Source organism: Typopeltis vanoorti, chromosome 11, assembly GCF_054136105.1.
Source record: "Typopeltis vanoorti isolate ZY-2024b chromosome 11, IOZ_Tvanoo_1.0, whole genome shotgun sequence".
NCBI classification, from domain to species: domain Eukaryota; kingdom Metazoa; phylum Arthropoda; class Arachnida; order Uropygi; family Thelyphonidae; genus Typopeltis; species Typopeltis vanoorti.
The window spans coordinates 78175423-78193002 of record NC_143559.1 but is presented as its reverse complement, the minus strand read 5'-3'; the positions used below and the strand labels follow the sequence as shown (position 1 = coordinate 78193002).

The 17580-nt window shown below is 34.2% G+C and overlaps 1 protein-coding gene across 2 annotated transcripts in view; it reads left to right on the top strand.

Annotated features, from left to right (window-relative positions):
- Positions 1-12783, top strand: part of eIF3c (eukaryotic translation initiation factor 3 subunit c) — a 202031-nt gene extending 189248 nt beyond the window's left edge. For both annotated transcript variants that reach the window (XM_090400058.1, XM_090400059.1), the window contains exon 21: positions 12665-12783. In XM_090400058.1, coding sequence (XP_090256184.1) covers positions 12665-12693 — 29 coding nt within the window. In that variant the 3' untranslated portion in view covers positions 12694-12783. The remainder of the gene's footprint in view (positions 1-12664) is intronic.
- Positions 12784-17580: the final 4797 nt, after the last annotated feature.

Below are 17580 nucleotides of genomic sequence, written 5' to 3'. Positions count from 1 at the left end.
TTTACTGGTTTTAATATTTTTGGGGGGGGGGGTAGTTGAGAATGTGGTTTAGTTCTGTGGTTAGGGCATTGTCATTTGAACAGATAAGTTTAGCCCTGTTGTGTAGTGTCTTAATGACTCCATATTGTTGCGAGGAGGGGTGGTGGGATTGTTGATGAATGTGTCTACTTTCTTTTACTAATTACTTTCTTTCATCAATTAAACATATATCTAATATAGACAAAGATGTTATAAAGATCCTGTAAACTTAAATTTGCGAGTAGCACACATTGGGCGACTTTGCACACATAATTGTCTGTGGCAAAGCTGTCATGTTTTTTAAAACTAGGGAGTAAATCTCTTACTTCTTATCATTGCCATTGTTTGTAGAACATCCTAGTGTTGAGAAGCCCAACTAGGGGAGGAAAATTGCTTAGTTATCCTGCTATCTACAGATGACACCACGGTTGTATTAATTATTTGACAATTAGTAGTAAGTTTAATGATTTTTTAGTATATATTGTTTCTGTGCAATTCCAACACCTTTTACGTTTGCACTAGAAATAGCGAATTAATGTTATCATTTTTTAAAATGATAACATTTTTTCATTTTAAAAATTCATTCATAAATTGCTTACATTTTTTAAAAGTGTTTGATATTATCAATAGTAAATGAATTATATTTAAATTCTACAAATTAACCCTCACAAAATGGATAAATGGTTAAAAAATTTCCTCCAAAGAAACTCTCTCGATCAATTGGGGGGGGGTAGCGCTATTTATTTTTTCTGTCTTGGGGGTACACGATCAAAAAAGTTTGGAGACCACTGATCTAGATCTCCAAACATGATCAGATATCTCTTCTTGAGTTCACTTAACCTCTAGCCTTTTCTGGCAAAAACATGAGTCACATGTACTTCTCCAGTCATATATACTTAAAATTTATTATTTTCACAATTACTTTATCCTTTAGGAAACTTGACATGATTTTCTGCTCAAGATGCTACTTCTCACCAAATGGTAGCTAATGCTTATATAAATTATAACACTTCTTCCAAACTTTAGAATACCATTTGGTGTGTATTACATTATAAACATCCCTAAAAATACTTTGTTATTCAGAACATACACAGGAGAGAGAGAGAGAGAGAAAAGGATATTCACTCTGATTATTTTGTTATAGACATTCTGTTTCTGCTTGATATTTATTGCTTCTATGAGGATTTTCATTGACAGGTGCTGGTCAACATCCCATACAAGATCTTGTTTCAAACCAAATCCTACCTTTTTTGTTTTATTTACTTCTATTTAAGTTTGGAACAGTTTTCCCAAAGACAAAAACTTCCAGCTATTCATGCAACAGCAAAGGTTGGTCAATTGGTAGAGCCTCTGCTACTAATGGCTTAAGCAAGTTTGAGCACGGTTAGTGTTGGGCGGGGAACAATCGTTCGATGCTGTTGGCACACTCTCCCTCGACGAGTCTTTGGACTCCCTGGAGGTGTCACATAATAATAATAATATACAGATTCTTACTTTCTTCTTAATCTCTTGTGTGTTGAAGTTAATATATACTAAATGTGAAAAATAAATAAATGTTTAGTGTTTCATGAACTGCCAAATGAAATTAAACAGTGGAAAATGCAAAACATGAAGAATGGCTGCTATGTTATTGTAAAAAATAAATAAAAATAATAAGTGAAGGTAGATCAGTCTTTTAGTTTGTTATCAAACTGGATAAAACTTGAGATCCATCAAAACTAGTGTACCTTACTATCTTTATATTCATCATCATCATCATCAAATTCCTGCCATATACCCTCAAGGGTTGTGCAGGATATGATAGTACTACATGAAAAAAATTACATCATCACTAACTTCCTATCTACAATTTTCCTCCAAATCAGTCTGTTACTTGTCAAGACTCCAACATTATCAGATCTTATATTTCTATCGTCTAAGGCACTTTGTACCATATCAATCCACCTATATCTTGGTCTTCCTCTGGGTCGTTTTGCTGCCAACCTGGCAGAGAACACTTGTTTTGCTAATCTTTCTTCGCCCATTCTGTTAAAGTGACCATACCACCTGAGATTAGCTCTGCTAATGCATTCCTGGATGCTGACAATGTCAAATTCTTTCCTAATATCCTCTTTCTTTTAATATGATATTGCCATTGATGCCATCTGTTCACGCCTCTAATCTTTCTCAGGACTCTCATGTCTGCGGTCTCTAGTCTTTGGTCAAGTGTTTTACTTCTGACCCAGCTCTCAGATCCATAAGTTAAAACTGGTTTGAACACTGTCTTGTATACAGCTAATTTAGTGTTCCGACTAATTTCTCTCTTATTCCACATAAATTTATTCAGTTGACATCCCACCATACCAGCTTTGTTGATTCTGTTGTCTATTTTTATATTTAATTTACCATCTTCACTAAAAATCGTGCCTAAGTAGCTGAAATGTTTTACTTGTTCCAAAGGTTCTCCATTCACAACACAGTTGACATTTTCAATGATTCTGCCTATTTTCATTGTCTTTTTTATCTTTTTTCTTTTTTATTGTCTTTTTATTGCTGACCTTCATACCATATCTATTACAACAGCTATTCAATTTAGTCAGAGAATCTTGCAGACTAGTAGCGGATTTATTTAGAAGTATAACATCATCCACATAAAGCAAAGAGCTGACATTAACATCTCCAATTTTGATATCATGTTTAATACCACTTTCCTTCATAATGTGATCCATATAGATAATGAATAACAGAGGGGATAATGTACATCCTTGTCTCACACCAGATTTAACATTAAACCATCTTCCTGTACTTCCTTCAGTTCTAACTGCTGACTTACAACTCAAATACAGACTAAGTATTGCTTGATATAATGCACCATTGACACCATATAACTGTAGCGAATTGAATAGCTTCTCTCTTGGCACCTTGTCATATGCCTTTTCCAGATCGACAAAACTTAAATAAATACAGATCTTTGTTATATTCCCATGCTTTCTCGACTATTTGTCGTAAAGTGAAGATCTGATCCTGACAGCCTTTAATTGGCCTGAATCCAGCTTGTTCTTCACCAAGCTTTTCTTCCACAATTCTTCTCAACCGTTTCTCAAGTATACTTACATAGATCTTGCCAGGAACACTCAGTAGGGAAATACCTCTGTAATTCTCACATTCAGTTTTATTTTCCTTTTTATATATGGGTACTATGAGAGCTCTACTCCAATCATCTGGAATTCGTCCCTCTGTCCAGGCTTTCTGAACTATGCAGTGCAGCCACTCTAAGACTCTTATACCACCATACTTCAGCATTTCTGGTCTAATGTCATCTACTCCTGCTGCCTTTCCACATTTCAAGCCTTTGATGGCTTTTCTACCTTCAAGTATGGATATGTATTCCTGACTGCATGCCTGGTCAGTGTTTTTTACCACTGTGCTCTCATCACTGCTTGTTTCATTTAGCAGTTTTTCAAAGTAATTACTCCATACTTCAAGGATATCTTTTTCTCCTGTTTTCATGTCACCTTTATCATCTCTAATTCCTTTTACAGCACTCTTTCCTCCATTTATGAGCTTCTTTCAACAACCTACAGAATATTTTGCCACCTTCTTGATATTTATTTTTATGTTCTTGCTGAAGTCCTCCCATGACTTTTTTTAGCCAGTTTTACACAGTGTTTAGCTTTCTTACATTTGTCTCTGTATTCTCTAAGAGCACAAGCTGACTTATTTGCCAGGAACTTTTGATATGCTTTCTTCTTTTCCTTCACTGCCTCTTTAACTTCCTGTGTCCACCATGGAGATGATTTTTCTAGCCTTGCAGACAACTTCACCACATGCCTCTCTAGCTGAATCAATCAGGGTTTTCTTCAAGGCTTGCCATTGAATCTCTAAGGTTTGGTTCCTTTTCTCTCACATCTGAGAGCTGCTCAACTTTTATTCGCTTTAAAACTTTCTTACATGTTATTCTTTTCAATTAAATTTATATTAAAGTATATTATGGTCATTTCACTTTAGGAGACTTAAGGAATGGTTTATTATACTGGAAGCTTTACTATAATAAATGTTCTTTAGAAAAGCATTAAGGCATCTAGTGCTTTTTGTCCAACTTTTTTGGATGTGTGTTAGTGAATAAATTCTGTAATAGTTTCGTCATCTTTTCTGTTATATCCTCGGAAGTTTAATTACTAGCTTCCTGTCAGCCAATTTCCTTCAGATAAATCTGTTATTTGCCAAGTTCTTCCTTTCTGATATATTCATTTTAATATGAATCTCTGATTAATGTCATCTGTACACTCCTCTGCATCTCTCAGAACTCTCATATCCATGGTCTTTAATCAGCTATTTAATAGCTAACCCAAATTTCACATCCATAAGTTAAAATAGTGTAAACACCTTATTGTATACTGCTAGTTTAATGTTTTGGTTTCTCTCTTCCCTCCTCTTTCATATAAATTTATTCAGCTAGCTCCCTACTATATGAACTTTGCTTATTTTATTATTTCTTTCCATATTTATAGCCATCTCTGGCTATAGCACTCATGAAGACCACAAAAATAGTATATGCTATATTGAATTTCTTTTGAATTAGCACACTATTGTGCCTGTGAGACTTTTTAATAGTTTGTTATAGTGATGTTTGCTATGAGACTCGAACGTAATTTTCCATCTTTACTAAAAATTGTGCCTAACATGAAATTTTTACTTGTTCACTGCATCCCTAATTTACCAGGGATGTGTCAAATATTTGGCTTTACTTTGGTATTTGGCCTGTCATTGCAGAAAAATTTCTCAGGGAAAAGCTTCTTCTCTTCTTACACGACAACACGAAAAAAAAACAAAAAAAAAACATTAAATGTCTATACAATCAAGAACAATTCATTTCTTCATTTTCATTTCTTACTCAGCTGTTTAGATCTCCAACAAGGACCATTTTTTTTCATTTTCTGTATGGCAGCTGCTTGCTCTAATGTGTCAAAATATACCTCCACTTCTTTAGGAGAAAACCTTCTGTGGTCCCATGGACACAATTAAGTTTCATTGTCCACTTTTCCATTTTGAAGTTTGCCCAAATAACTACTTGAAACTGCTTTCCGAATTTATCTTCATGTTTGGTGTTGAATACTATTGCTACTCTTTTTTGCTTTCCTTAAATATCAACATTCTATGCCTATTATTTTGTATGATCTCATCTGTTTTGATATTCTTTGTCTCAATAATGCCAATTATGTTTACGTGGTACTTTTCTAGTTAAATTTCCTTTGCATTTATAGTCCTTATATTGATGGTTGCCATCTTCATTTCTTCTGATATTGAGGATGTTTGGGGTGGATGTGTGGGGTGTTTTGTATAGCATTAAGAAGAAGAAATGTAAGAAGTTAAAAGAGGCAGTCCTTGAAAAGAAGAAATAATGAAAATTCACTGCAAATAAGTCTGCATGTGTCTTTAGAGAATAAGAAAAATGTAGTAGACTACAGTTAGTTAAGCAAGTCAAGGGAAGACTTTGGTAAAAATATAGTAGATATGTATCATGAAGATGCCAAAATGCTTGAAAGCTTAGAAATGAAGGAAAGGAATCAGAGATGATAAGGATAACATAAAATCTGAAGCTAAGGATACTCTGGATGTGTGGAGTAATTACTTTAAAAAATTGTTGAATGAGAAGATAAGCATTGGCCTGAGGTAGAAAAAGTGGTTAGACATCAGAAATGTTCAAATGGGAAGTATAAAAGCTTTCCAATGACTACACAGAATATTTAGAAGACCTGGTCAGAATTTAAAATTAGGATGGAGTAAAGCTCTCATAGTACCATAATATATTTCTCTGTTGGGTATTCCAAGTAAAATTTATGATACCATACTTGAGAAGAGGCTAAGAAAAATTGTGGAAGCATATCTTGGAGAGGAACGATCCAGATTCAGACTGAATGAGAGTGTTTATCAGCAGATTTTTGACTTTGTGACAAGTACTCAAGAAATCATGAGATTACAGTTTACTCATGTTACAGTGAACCCATACCAAACTTGGGGGGACTGCAGGAACAGTTTGTTATAGTGACAGACTATTCAAGGATATTCCTTTGACTTTTGGAGATCTGAAACAAAAAGGTATTCAAAAACACTAGAATCATATGATTTGAATGGGACATTATACAGAGCAATGTATAATTTACTTAAATTGTAAATAGTTGCTAAAATTGAAGGATACGCAGGAAGTTAGTCTGTAAAATGAGATATATGACAAGAGTGTTAATGCTATCTACACTGTTGTTCATCATCATCTATATGATGATGATGAACACTTTCCATCATAATATGGATCATATTATGATGGAAAGTGCCATTGTACCTTATGTCAGAATCTGAGATATTAACCTCAGGTCTTTGTTACATGTAGATGACTATAATAAATTTGCTATTAGAATAAATGAGATAATACTGAAAATACACTAATTTATGGGATTATTTTTTCATATGAATAAAGAAATCACATTCATGTGTTTTTATTGTTGAGTGTGACAAATATTCCTTCAGGAATATTTTTACTAGAAAAAAAAACAAATGTAATAAACTCAGGCTCATATAAATAGTTACTTTTTTGTAAAAATAATTCAAGAATGATAATATAATTAAACATGTGCAGTATATAGCTTGTAGGTTATTGCTAGCATAGATAGGATCTGATTTGCATCCTGAAAACAAAAGACATCCAAATGTTATACAGGATGGTCCTTGGTTTTTGTTTATGTTCCTGTGTGAGTGTGTATAACCTCTCTAGATTCTTTGAAACATCGGGTTATAAAGATATATCAAAGGTAATAAAATTCCATTTCATGTTCTCTGTGGATATGAGAGGGTGATGAGATCTAATTATCCTTGTTCTCTCTGATGTTGAGGTAACTGTGAATCCATAAAAGAAGTATAAAATACAATTGAGTACAGTAGAAAGATATTTGATTCAAGTTTCTTAAATCATCATGAATGTAACAAAATAGAATTGGGAAATTCAAACATTAACAATGTTGGTGCATAGAGAATGGTATCTTTTTTCATGAGTGAGAGAGCCACGTAAATATAATGTTGTTAGGATATTATTATCATGGACTACTCCATGGAGTCCTTAGACTCATCGACAGAGGCCCTAAACATCATGCCAAGCACTATCCAACATTTGTGCAGTATCTATGAACTCATTCATAGTCATGGCACCCACAACAGATTCAGGCAACTTATTCCACTCATTCACCACTCTCCATACAAAAAAACTAGTTTCTAACACCCTTGCTAATTACACTCTTAAGTTTCCAAGGATGGCCCCTCTTTCTCCCATCACCAGACGTGTTCTGAAAAATTTCCTCTGATTAATCTAGTAAAAACCCTTCAGTAAATTTGTATGTCTCAATCACATCATCCCTTTTCTGCCTGTTAACTAATTCACAAATCTTCAACCTTTTCTCATAAAGTTCATTCCATAGACCTTCTACCATCTAGGTCACTCGCCTCTGAGTCCACTGCACCTCTTCCTCATTACCAAGAAACCCAGGTGACCAGATCTGCATGCAGTAGTCAAAAGAAGGGTGTGTGTGTGGGGGGGGAGGGGTCTGATCAAGGTTCAATAAAGATGAATAATAACCTGCTTATCTCTATTCGTCAAAGTATTCTTCAGTAACCAAGTAATTTGATGAGTTATCAATGTTATACAGCTAGTAATCTTTTCACCCCAAAATGCATAACCTTACACTTTGCCACATTAAACTGGCATATTCCCCCTTTGCCCAGACTGCCAAATCACCCTGCAAAATTTTAACATCATCTGTATTAACTATTGCTATACCCAGTTTTGCATCATCAACAAACACCTGAACAGTTCCTTTCCTATATCATTAAAGTACAAATTAAATAGTACTGGCCCAAGAACAGAACCCTGTAGCATGCCACTCTAGTCACAGGCCTTCTTCTGGACTATGAAGTAGGTGTGTGTGTGTGTGTAACTATATTTAAAAACTAAAAATATAGTTATTGATAAGTTTCCCAAATTTTGAGCATAGACAATATGTCATCTGTCATTGATGTTTGGACAGTGGAGAAGGATCTTAAAAGATGTTCAAATTTGTGGAAACATCAGTGCAATGATTTAGCATGATGCTTGAGGACCCTGTGGCTAGTATTAGTAATTTTGCATTTGGCAAGACCAGATTTGTGTTTGTTTATTTATTGGATTCCATATAGGAATGGGGTTCAGAAATTTGTTTCTGAACCCCATTTGGCTTGTTTGACCAAAGTAAATATACCTGCAATTATAACCAATTGAATAAACTCCAAGTAATAGTAAAGGGGCTGTAATTTATTCTTAAATGGCAACAACGATCTGATTTAATTTATAGGTTTAACTCTGCAATGCTCCCCGAGGTGACACATTACTCCATGTGACTCCATTTTCTTCTACACATTAGTTGCAGATGTGCACAGCGCTTCCCCCGCCCAGCTATACTCTAACCAACAATCGTTTTCCACATCAGTCAATGAGTGAATGTAGTTCATGAAGTATGTGTCGTTCTGTAAGACCATTGGGGTAATAGCATGCCCCAGTGAGCATTAGTGTGTGTGTGTGTGTGTTAAATTTGTGTTAGGCACCACGGCTATTTCTATCAATGCACAGTGACAAGAAAGTTGATGAGGTCTCTAAACAACCAGAAGTTATACATTTTTTTTTATAACAACACAAAAAGTGGTGTTGACAGTTTCGATCAGATGGCTCACAACTACACAAAAAGCCGCAAAACCAGAAAATGGCCTCTGCGCTATTTTTATGGGGTGCTGGATCAAGCAGGAATCAACTCACAGATAATTCTCCAGTCAACAACTAAGAAAAGATGATCAGGCGTCAATACTTGAGAATTTGGGCTTAAATCTTGCGACACCACACATGAAAAGGAGACTGGCTCAGCCACTGTCTAGAGAACTTACGAATATCATAAAGGAAGTTCTGAACATCTAAGGCGATGAAGACACCAATGCTGGTCCTGCTGAGGCTGAGGGACCTCCAGAACCAAAAGTGAAAAAGCAAGCTAAATGTCAGATCTGTCCACAAAACAAGGATCAGAAAACCAAAGTAAGTTCGTCATTTGTATTGTAAGGTATTTTTTTCTTCATGTACATTTTAACTGAAACCTAACACATCTGCACAAGAAAAATTAGGACATTCATTTTTTTTTTATGTTTTCGTTAGAAAGTGTGACACTTGGTAAATATCAGTAAAAATTTAAAATTACATAATATTGTATTTTATTTTTTATTTTCTCTTCCTTTTTCTCCTTTCAAAATATTGTAGTAGGTAAAATATGTTAATATCTTGGGCTATATAAACACAATAACAGTTTCAATTACCTATAGTTGTTGTGGGGGGGGGAGAAGAAATGTCATGGGGTGACAGCATACCCAAGATGAGCAGCGATGATGTCCAAAAAAAGGGTGAGTAGTCCTGGGTTAAACATGGTTGAAAAATGAAGTTTCTTAAGGATACAAGAAACATGTTCAGAAGTCCTCTAAGGTATGGAGATTTCTTCATGTGGAAATGAGAAAAAAACAACAGATTTTCTCAATTTTTGGGTTGCAGCCATTAAGAGAGGCAGTTTCAGACTTTTATGAAACAATTCAGATTCAGATAGTAGGCATTTAATAATAACAAATTTTTGTGAGGGACAATGAATATACCAGACTGTTTGCAATACATTAAAGTAGACAAGGAACCATCCATTTTCCTCTTTTAAAAGACCATTAAAAAAGGATATAGTTCCATTTGATTCTGATGAAGGCTGTTTTTTGTAGGAAGATATCTAATTCTAGATTTGATTTATTCCACAATGCAAGAAATGTCATGCTCATATCCTTAGGAAATTTTATCTTTCACCCATATTTAAATGTGTTAATAATCAAATCAGCTCTTTGTTGCCATCTACTAAGAATAGAATGCAACCTTTTCTATATTCATTCTGTGTAATTACAAATTACAGCAATCCCTCAAATAGTGCACCTAATGTGTTCTTTAAAACAGGCGCATTAATCGAAAACGCACTAATCGAATATAATAACCTATGTGAAAAAGTGTAATTCGTTCCTCAGATTTCTTTTTTGACCCTTAATTTTTTTTAAAAAAGAATTAAGGAAAACCATGAAGCTGAAAGACAATAAAACATATTCAGAATATAAATTTTATTATTCTACTTCTTAACAAAGAATTGAGCTAACGGAGTTTGGCGGGCAGTTTGTTTCTTTTTTTCATACAACTAATGGTATGTCCCTATTGCCTCTTCTACTCTTCTGCAAATTTTACTGCTTCTTTCTTCATCAGGGTCAGCCTCTAAGCATTGCTGCTTAAAAACTTCGATTGTACGAAAAATATTTTCAAATTGTTTCTGTGAAATCTCTTTTGGCTGGCTATCAGTGGTTAAATTTTCTTCATATTCTTCGGGATCTTTCCGCTGTGCATCTAAATTTAACAGGTCGGAATCACTCAATTCTTCAGAATGAGATTTAATTAACTCTTGGACTTTATCATTGAAGGGAAGAAAGAAATAAGGATGTACGAATTGATCGCCATTACACGAAATCACGTGCTTTATAGATAAAATTTCCCAACTGTTATACAAGCAAAATAGTTACCACTTTAAAAACTACAATGATCATAAAAGAAAAGTTAATTTTCTGACATGTAATAATAAACAACTCATCCCAGAAGACAGATTGATTACCCTATTATCGGAATGGATTCTCCTTTTTGTGACATGGGCAGAAGCGTCGAAGGGTGTTGAATCTGTGGACGTACTATTGCAGATGACATAAATTTTGGCGGCAAAAATTTGGAACATAGTGTACATAGAAGTAGTGTAGTATGCCATTAAAAATAAATTTGTAAAATGTTTTAAATCGTTAACTAAATTATTTCATTCCGGTGAGTAATTTTTTAAAATAATCAGCCATAAAAATGTATAGATCGAAAATTTTTAAAACCTGTAACATTTATTTTTATCATGTATATAGGCGCACTAATCGAATTTGGGTATCGAAAAAAATGACTCACTAATCGAGGGATTACTGTAATTTACTTCAGTCACATAGGCTGATCCATTGCTAAATGCATTTCTAGACACCAGTCAATGTGGAATCCATAAAAATAATTGAAAAATCTAGTCTTCAGCAAGATCAGTTTTTTTAATGGATTAAGCAACATGCAATTATTAATACCAGCCACGGGATCCTGTGGGATGATGCTAAATTATTATACATTTACTCCCACAAATTTGAACATCTTTTTAAAGAAAGTGTTGAAATCCTCTACTTTAGTAATGGACTATGTCCATGTCCAAAATTGGGGAAATTGTTATCAGTAATTGTATTTTTTTTTTTTAGTTTTTAATATACTTACATATATTTAAACACATTATACGCTTATTTTGGATTCTAATAGTATCATATTTAACTGACTCTCTCTCTCTCTCTCCCATGACTTCACATGAAAAGATTCCTTTCTTCATGTACCTATATTCTTGTTTGAATTTTCTAATTTTAATTTGTTACACCGATGATGGTTTAAGGAATTTAAAACCGAAATATTTGTATAATTAATTATAGTTATCTTTCCAATGTCTTCAAGTGTATTTTATGTTTCTTCTAATTGTGTTTTGTAAAGATAATGTTCATGCTCCTAGATTTCAAAACTTTTTCTATGTTAAGCCTTACTGCAGCAACGGAAGATCTTTTAGATGATTTCCAGAATATTTTTGAAAAGGAATGCTGTCTTTCAAGCATTGAGTTGTCTGTACTGACTGAAAGAGATTTGTTTTTGGTATTTATATTTTAACATACAAACTACATCAGGAAATCCTGCTAATGTATAGTCAAGAGTGAGAGAGTGTGTTTGTGACATCTGTGATGGTGTATAGGCTTTTTGGTATATAACAATTTTTGAACTCTTTTGGATAGCCATTTTGAAGGAAATGTGATAATTCCAAACTTTTTGCCATGAATAATTGAGTGAGATGGTAGGAAAGAGCCTGCAGGAAGCTAACTCGTGCTACTTAAATATACAGTCTTATGCTATCATATGATTTTTTGTGGTGAAGTTTATTTTTGGATGGAGACTATTTAGAAAATGCACTACATGTTTTCAGCTGTTTCCAAATAAAGAACATATAATCTATGTTCTTACACCATTGGCTTGTGATAAAGTTATCTCTTTGAGATAACTTTATCACACATGCATACGAATATCGATTATGGTAAGCATGTGGATTAGCAGTATATATGTCAATTACCAGTTTAAAAAAAATTGTAGAAAAAACAAGAACTATACCTCAGGGAAATGTTACTATGTTGTACTTACCACTATAACCTATGCAATGATTACTGGTGTTTTTTTTAGGTACTAAGATAATTCATTTGCAGAGATCACTTAAATTCCTGTATAGAATTGTGTTCATTTAACTAACTAGTCATGAACTACTCAGATATAGTTTACTTAAGGTTTTTATTGATATTCTTATTGTTCATTTTTTCTATGGCATATTTTAAAATCAAGTGGGAAGTTACGAATGGCTTATTATCTTGAATTAGATGCATGCTTCAGTGACTTATTACTTTTACTTATTGAGCGTTTTTTTTTTTCCTTTTTTTCTAGGTAGGAGGAATGCTCAACGAAATTATTGAAGTTATTGTGCATATAATTATTATATTCTGTAAAAGAAATAAAAAAAATTTTGTTTTTTTTTAATAAATGAGTGTATCTGACATCATTTTCCATATTAATAATTTCCTATAGAGCTAAATATTTTTCTAGTTTGGAATCCATGTAATTATATAGTTTACTTTCCTGCTTATGCCATTTGACCTTGGTATAAAATGTTTTGTGATTTTGATTTCCAAAGGAAAAAATTCAGAAAATTTCATAATAGTTGAATGTAGGCTTAATTTATTTATTTAAAAAAAAAAAAAAAAAAAAAAACTAAAGGATTCCTTAAGGCATTGGTTTTCAAGTTGTAGGGCGAGTACCCTGGGGGCATGAGCCCATTTGGGGAGGGGCAATGTTCATTATTGAATACATTTATAAAAAATGTATAATAAATAATACACTTATTGTTAAAATTATAAATAATATAATTCAATTATTAAATACATTTTTAGTTATGCAAATCCATCATCATCATCAAATTCCTGCCATGTACCCTCAAGGGGGTGTACAGGATATGACAGTACTACATGAAAAATTACATCATTACTAACTTCCTGTCTACAATTTTCCTCCAAATCAGTCTGTTACTTGTCAAGACTCCAACATTATCAGATCTTATATTTCTATCGTCTAAGGCACTTTGTACCGTATCACTCCACCTATATCTTGGTCTTCCTCTGGGTTGTTTTCCTGCCAACCTGGCAGAGAACACTTGTTTTGCTAATCTTTCCTCTCCCATTCTATTTAAGTGACCATACCACTGAGATTAGCTCTGCCAATGCATTCCTGGATGCTGACAATGTCAAATTCTTTCCTAATATCCTCTTTCTTTTAATATGATATTGCCATTGATGCCATCTGTTCACGCCTCTAATCTTTCTCAGGACTCTCATATCTGTGGTCTCTAGTCTTTGGTCAAGTGTTTTACTTCTGACCCAGCTCTCAGATCCATAAGTTAAAACTGGTTTGAACACTGTCTTGTATACAGCTAATTTAGCGTTCCGACTAATTTCTCTCTTATTCCATATGAATTTATTCAATTGACTTCCCACCATACCAGTTTTGCTGATTCTGTTGTCTATTTCTATATTTAATTTACCATCTTCAGTAAAAATTGTGCCTAAGTAGCTGAAATGTTTTACTTGTTCCACAGGTTCTCCATTCACAACACAGTTGACATTTTCAATGATTCTGCCTATTTTCATTGTCTTTGTCTTTTTATTGCTGACCTTCATACCATATCTATTACAACAGCTATTCAATTTAGTCAGAGAATCTTGCAGACTAGTAGCGGATTTATTTAGAAGTATAACATCATCCACATAAAGCAAAGAGCTGACATTAACATCTCCAATTTTGATATCAGGTTTAATACCACTTTCCTTCATAATGTGATCCATATAGATAATGAATAACAGAGGGGATAATGTACATCTTTGTCTCACACCAGATTTAACATTAAACCATCTTCCTGTACTTCCTTCAATTCTAACTGCTGACTTACAACTCAAATAAAGACTAAGTATTGCTTGATATAATGCCCCATTGACACCATATAACTGCAGCAAATAGCTTCTCTCTTGGCACCTTGTCATATGCCTTTTCCAAATCGACAAAACTTAAATACAGATCTTTGTTATATTCCCATGCTTTCTCGACTATTTGTCGTAAAGTGAAGATCTGATCCGGACAGCCTCTATTTGGCCTGAATCCAGCTTGTTCTTCACCAAGCTTTTCTTCCACAATTCTTCTCAACCGTTTCTCAAGTATACTTGCATAGATCCAATCTTAATTAAAATTTTCAATAATAAAAAATCTATATCAAGAATTTTTTTTAAGGTCCACAAACAACTTTGCAAGATATGAATTGGGGAAGTGCAGAAAATACTTCATACAAAATACTTTTTCCTAACAAAACCAAGATATTTATTATTAATATATAACCGAAATGACATGGTGTACTCTGATTATATTTAGTTTTGAGGTCATCTGAAGGTTACTCATGCATATCAAGAGACCCGTTTTGTCTGAAACATCCTTTCGATTTTTGGAGTTATTGAAAAATTATAGAGTTGACCTGCACTTATCTGCAATAATATTTTCACAAAAATAAAGTAAAAAAAAAAAGTAATCAAATTGAAAAAAGTGCCACCTAAAGCCCTTTTGCATACCACACATTGAGAAACACTGCTTTAGTCAGGGACTAGAATCAAATCTGTAATGGTTATTCTGCTGGAAGTCTGATATAATGGAACCATGTTGCCACAAGACTACACAGGCATCCTCCAATTTAGAAATGCTTCTAAAATTCTCCCAGACCCAACTGATCAGCAAGTAAAATGAAATTTGAACCCCTTATAGAAATAGTTTTAAAGCCAGATAGTATTCAAAAAATAAAATAAAATTTCTGAAAATCCAAAAGAAATATCTATAAAGCAATATAGTATACCTTTCTATATGCCAAGTAGATATAGGGCTGAGTACCTTTATTAAATCAAATTTACTCTTAATATCACAAATGTTATACAAGGGACGTCCAGAAAGTAAGTTCCGATGGGCTGTCAGAGAAACAAAAATATACTTACAAAAAAAACTTTATTGGAAATTAAAGTAGACATCTTTCACTACTTTTCTACATAATTTCTGCCATTGTTCAGGCACTTATCATAACGGGGCACCAAGAGTTGTATGCCTTCTTCGTAGAAGGTTGCCGCCTGTGACGCAAACCACATATTGACTGCTACTTTGACCTCATCATCATCTTGAAACCGTTGGCCACCAAGGAAAGATTTCAGATGTTTGAACAGGTGAAAATCACTTGGCACAAGGTCAGGACTATATGGGGGAATGATGGAAATGTTCCCAGACGAAGGTGGTGAGAAGTTGTGTTATACTGGCTGTGTGTGTGCGGGCAGGAGTTATCATGAATCAAAACAACGCCCCTGGTAAGCATGCCACGTCATTTATTCTGGATCGCACGATGCAGTTTCTTAAGGGTTTGGCAGTGCATACTCGTGTTGATTGTGGAGCCTTGACCCAAGAAGTCTACCAGCAAAATTCCTTGTCTGTCCCAAAACACAGTGCACATGATTTTCTGAGTGGAAACCGTTTTCTTCAATTTTGTCTTGACTGGCGATGAAGTGTGTCTCCACACCATGGTTTGCGCTTGTCAATAGCAATGACAAGCGCAAACGAATATCGACGTTAGATCGCAGTGTATTTGTTTCGTGTAACGATATTTGAAAAAATATAATTCTTTTCATATTTTCAACAGTGATGCTCATCATAATTCAGCCTTGTATCTATAATAAATAAATAATTATGTTATTTTAACAAAATAAAATAAGATTTACAAAAAATAGTTCACCACGAACATGCATCAATAATAAATGTTTCATATCTCACAGAAATAACATGCACAAGCGGCAGTGTATCTAATAATGTAACGTGCAATGACAAGCGCAAACGAATATTGGCATTAAATCACAGTGCATTTGTTTCGTAATCTAAACTGTTAATCGAACAATTCCAATTATTAACTATTCAGTCAATGTCAAAACATAAGCTTTAACATGTTGTATTGCATTTATATAATGTTGTAAGCATTGTTATTATTTATTGCATTTATATAATGTTGTAAGCATTGTTATTATTTATAAACACAGACAAAATTTAATTTTTTCATTTTTTCCTTGGGAGTGCTGCAGTGTCACAGTGCTTATGTACGAGCCACCACTGGTTTGTACCATTAAAATCAAATAACTTAAACTTCAGCAGTTGGCTTTATCATTCATCATCTCCCAAGGAAAGAAATGTGCATTAGTCAATTTGGGGGGGGGGGGGGGACTAAACTCGGACTCCCCCAGATTAAATCCTAAGTGTGCTACCGATCATCAGTATTAATTTGTCTTTTTCATATATAAATATTTATAGATTTTTTTAAATACTAATACAGATTATTATTATAAAAAAAACTTTGATGGAGTCAAAGACTCATCGTGGGAGATCCACTGTTATATACACAGTTTATCATGCTGCGCTGTAAATTAATATATTCACTGTCTCTGCGCTCACCACAATCTTGGGCAATGCATTCCAATCACTCGCTGCTCTCCATGCAAAAAAACCTGCTCCTTGTTCACACTTTCCTTATACAGCTTCCAGGAATGACCTCTTGTTCTCTTCCTATCTTTACCCACTCTGTGCAAAACCTTCCCAACATCAATCTGATAATACCCTCTTAACAGTTTATGGCTCGATCATATTACTTCTCCTCCTATCCATCAATTTCTGCAAATTGCATTTTGTTAATTTGTTTTCATACTCAACAAAACAATACAATTACGTGAAGTTTTTACAACTATCTGCATACCAATTCCAAAGAAACATAATGCACAAAACTGTGAGCCTAATATTCCATGCATCTAATATTGTTTCGGCGCGCCTACAAATCTCGACCAGTCGTCGAAATGGAAGCGTCCTTGGAACAGCGTTATGCGATTAAATTTTGTGTGCATTTGCAAAAATCGGCATGGACACTTTTAACATGATACGCGAAGCTTTCCACGATGAAGCAATGTCGAGGGCAAGTGTTTTTTGCTGGCATAAAACTTTTAAGGAAGGAAGGCAAAATGTGGAAGACCTTCAACATCCATCGCTGAGACAATGATCAACACAGCAGCGATTATCATCAAGGAGGATCGCAGAATTACAGTACGCCAGCTGCATGTTGTCCTGAATATTTCTGTGGGAAGTGTTCACTCATTTGGAGCTGAAACGTGTTTGCGCCCGATGGATTCCCAAACTCTTGACACCGGAGCAAATGCAGCATCGAGTGGATGTGTGCACAGAATGGAAAGAAAGAC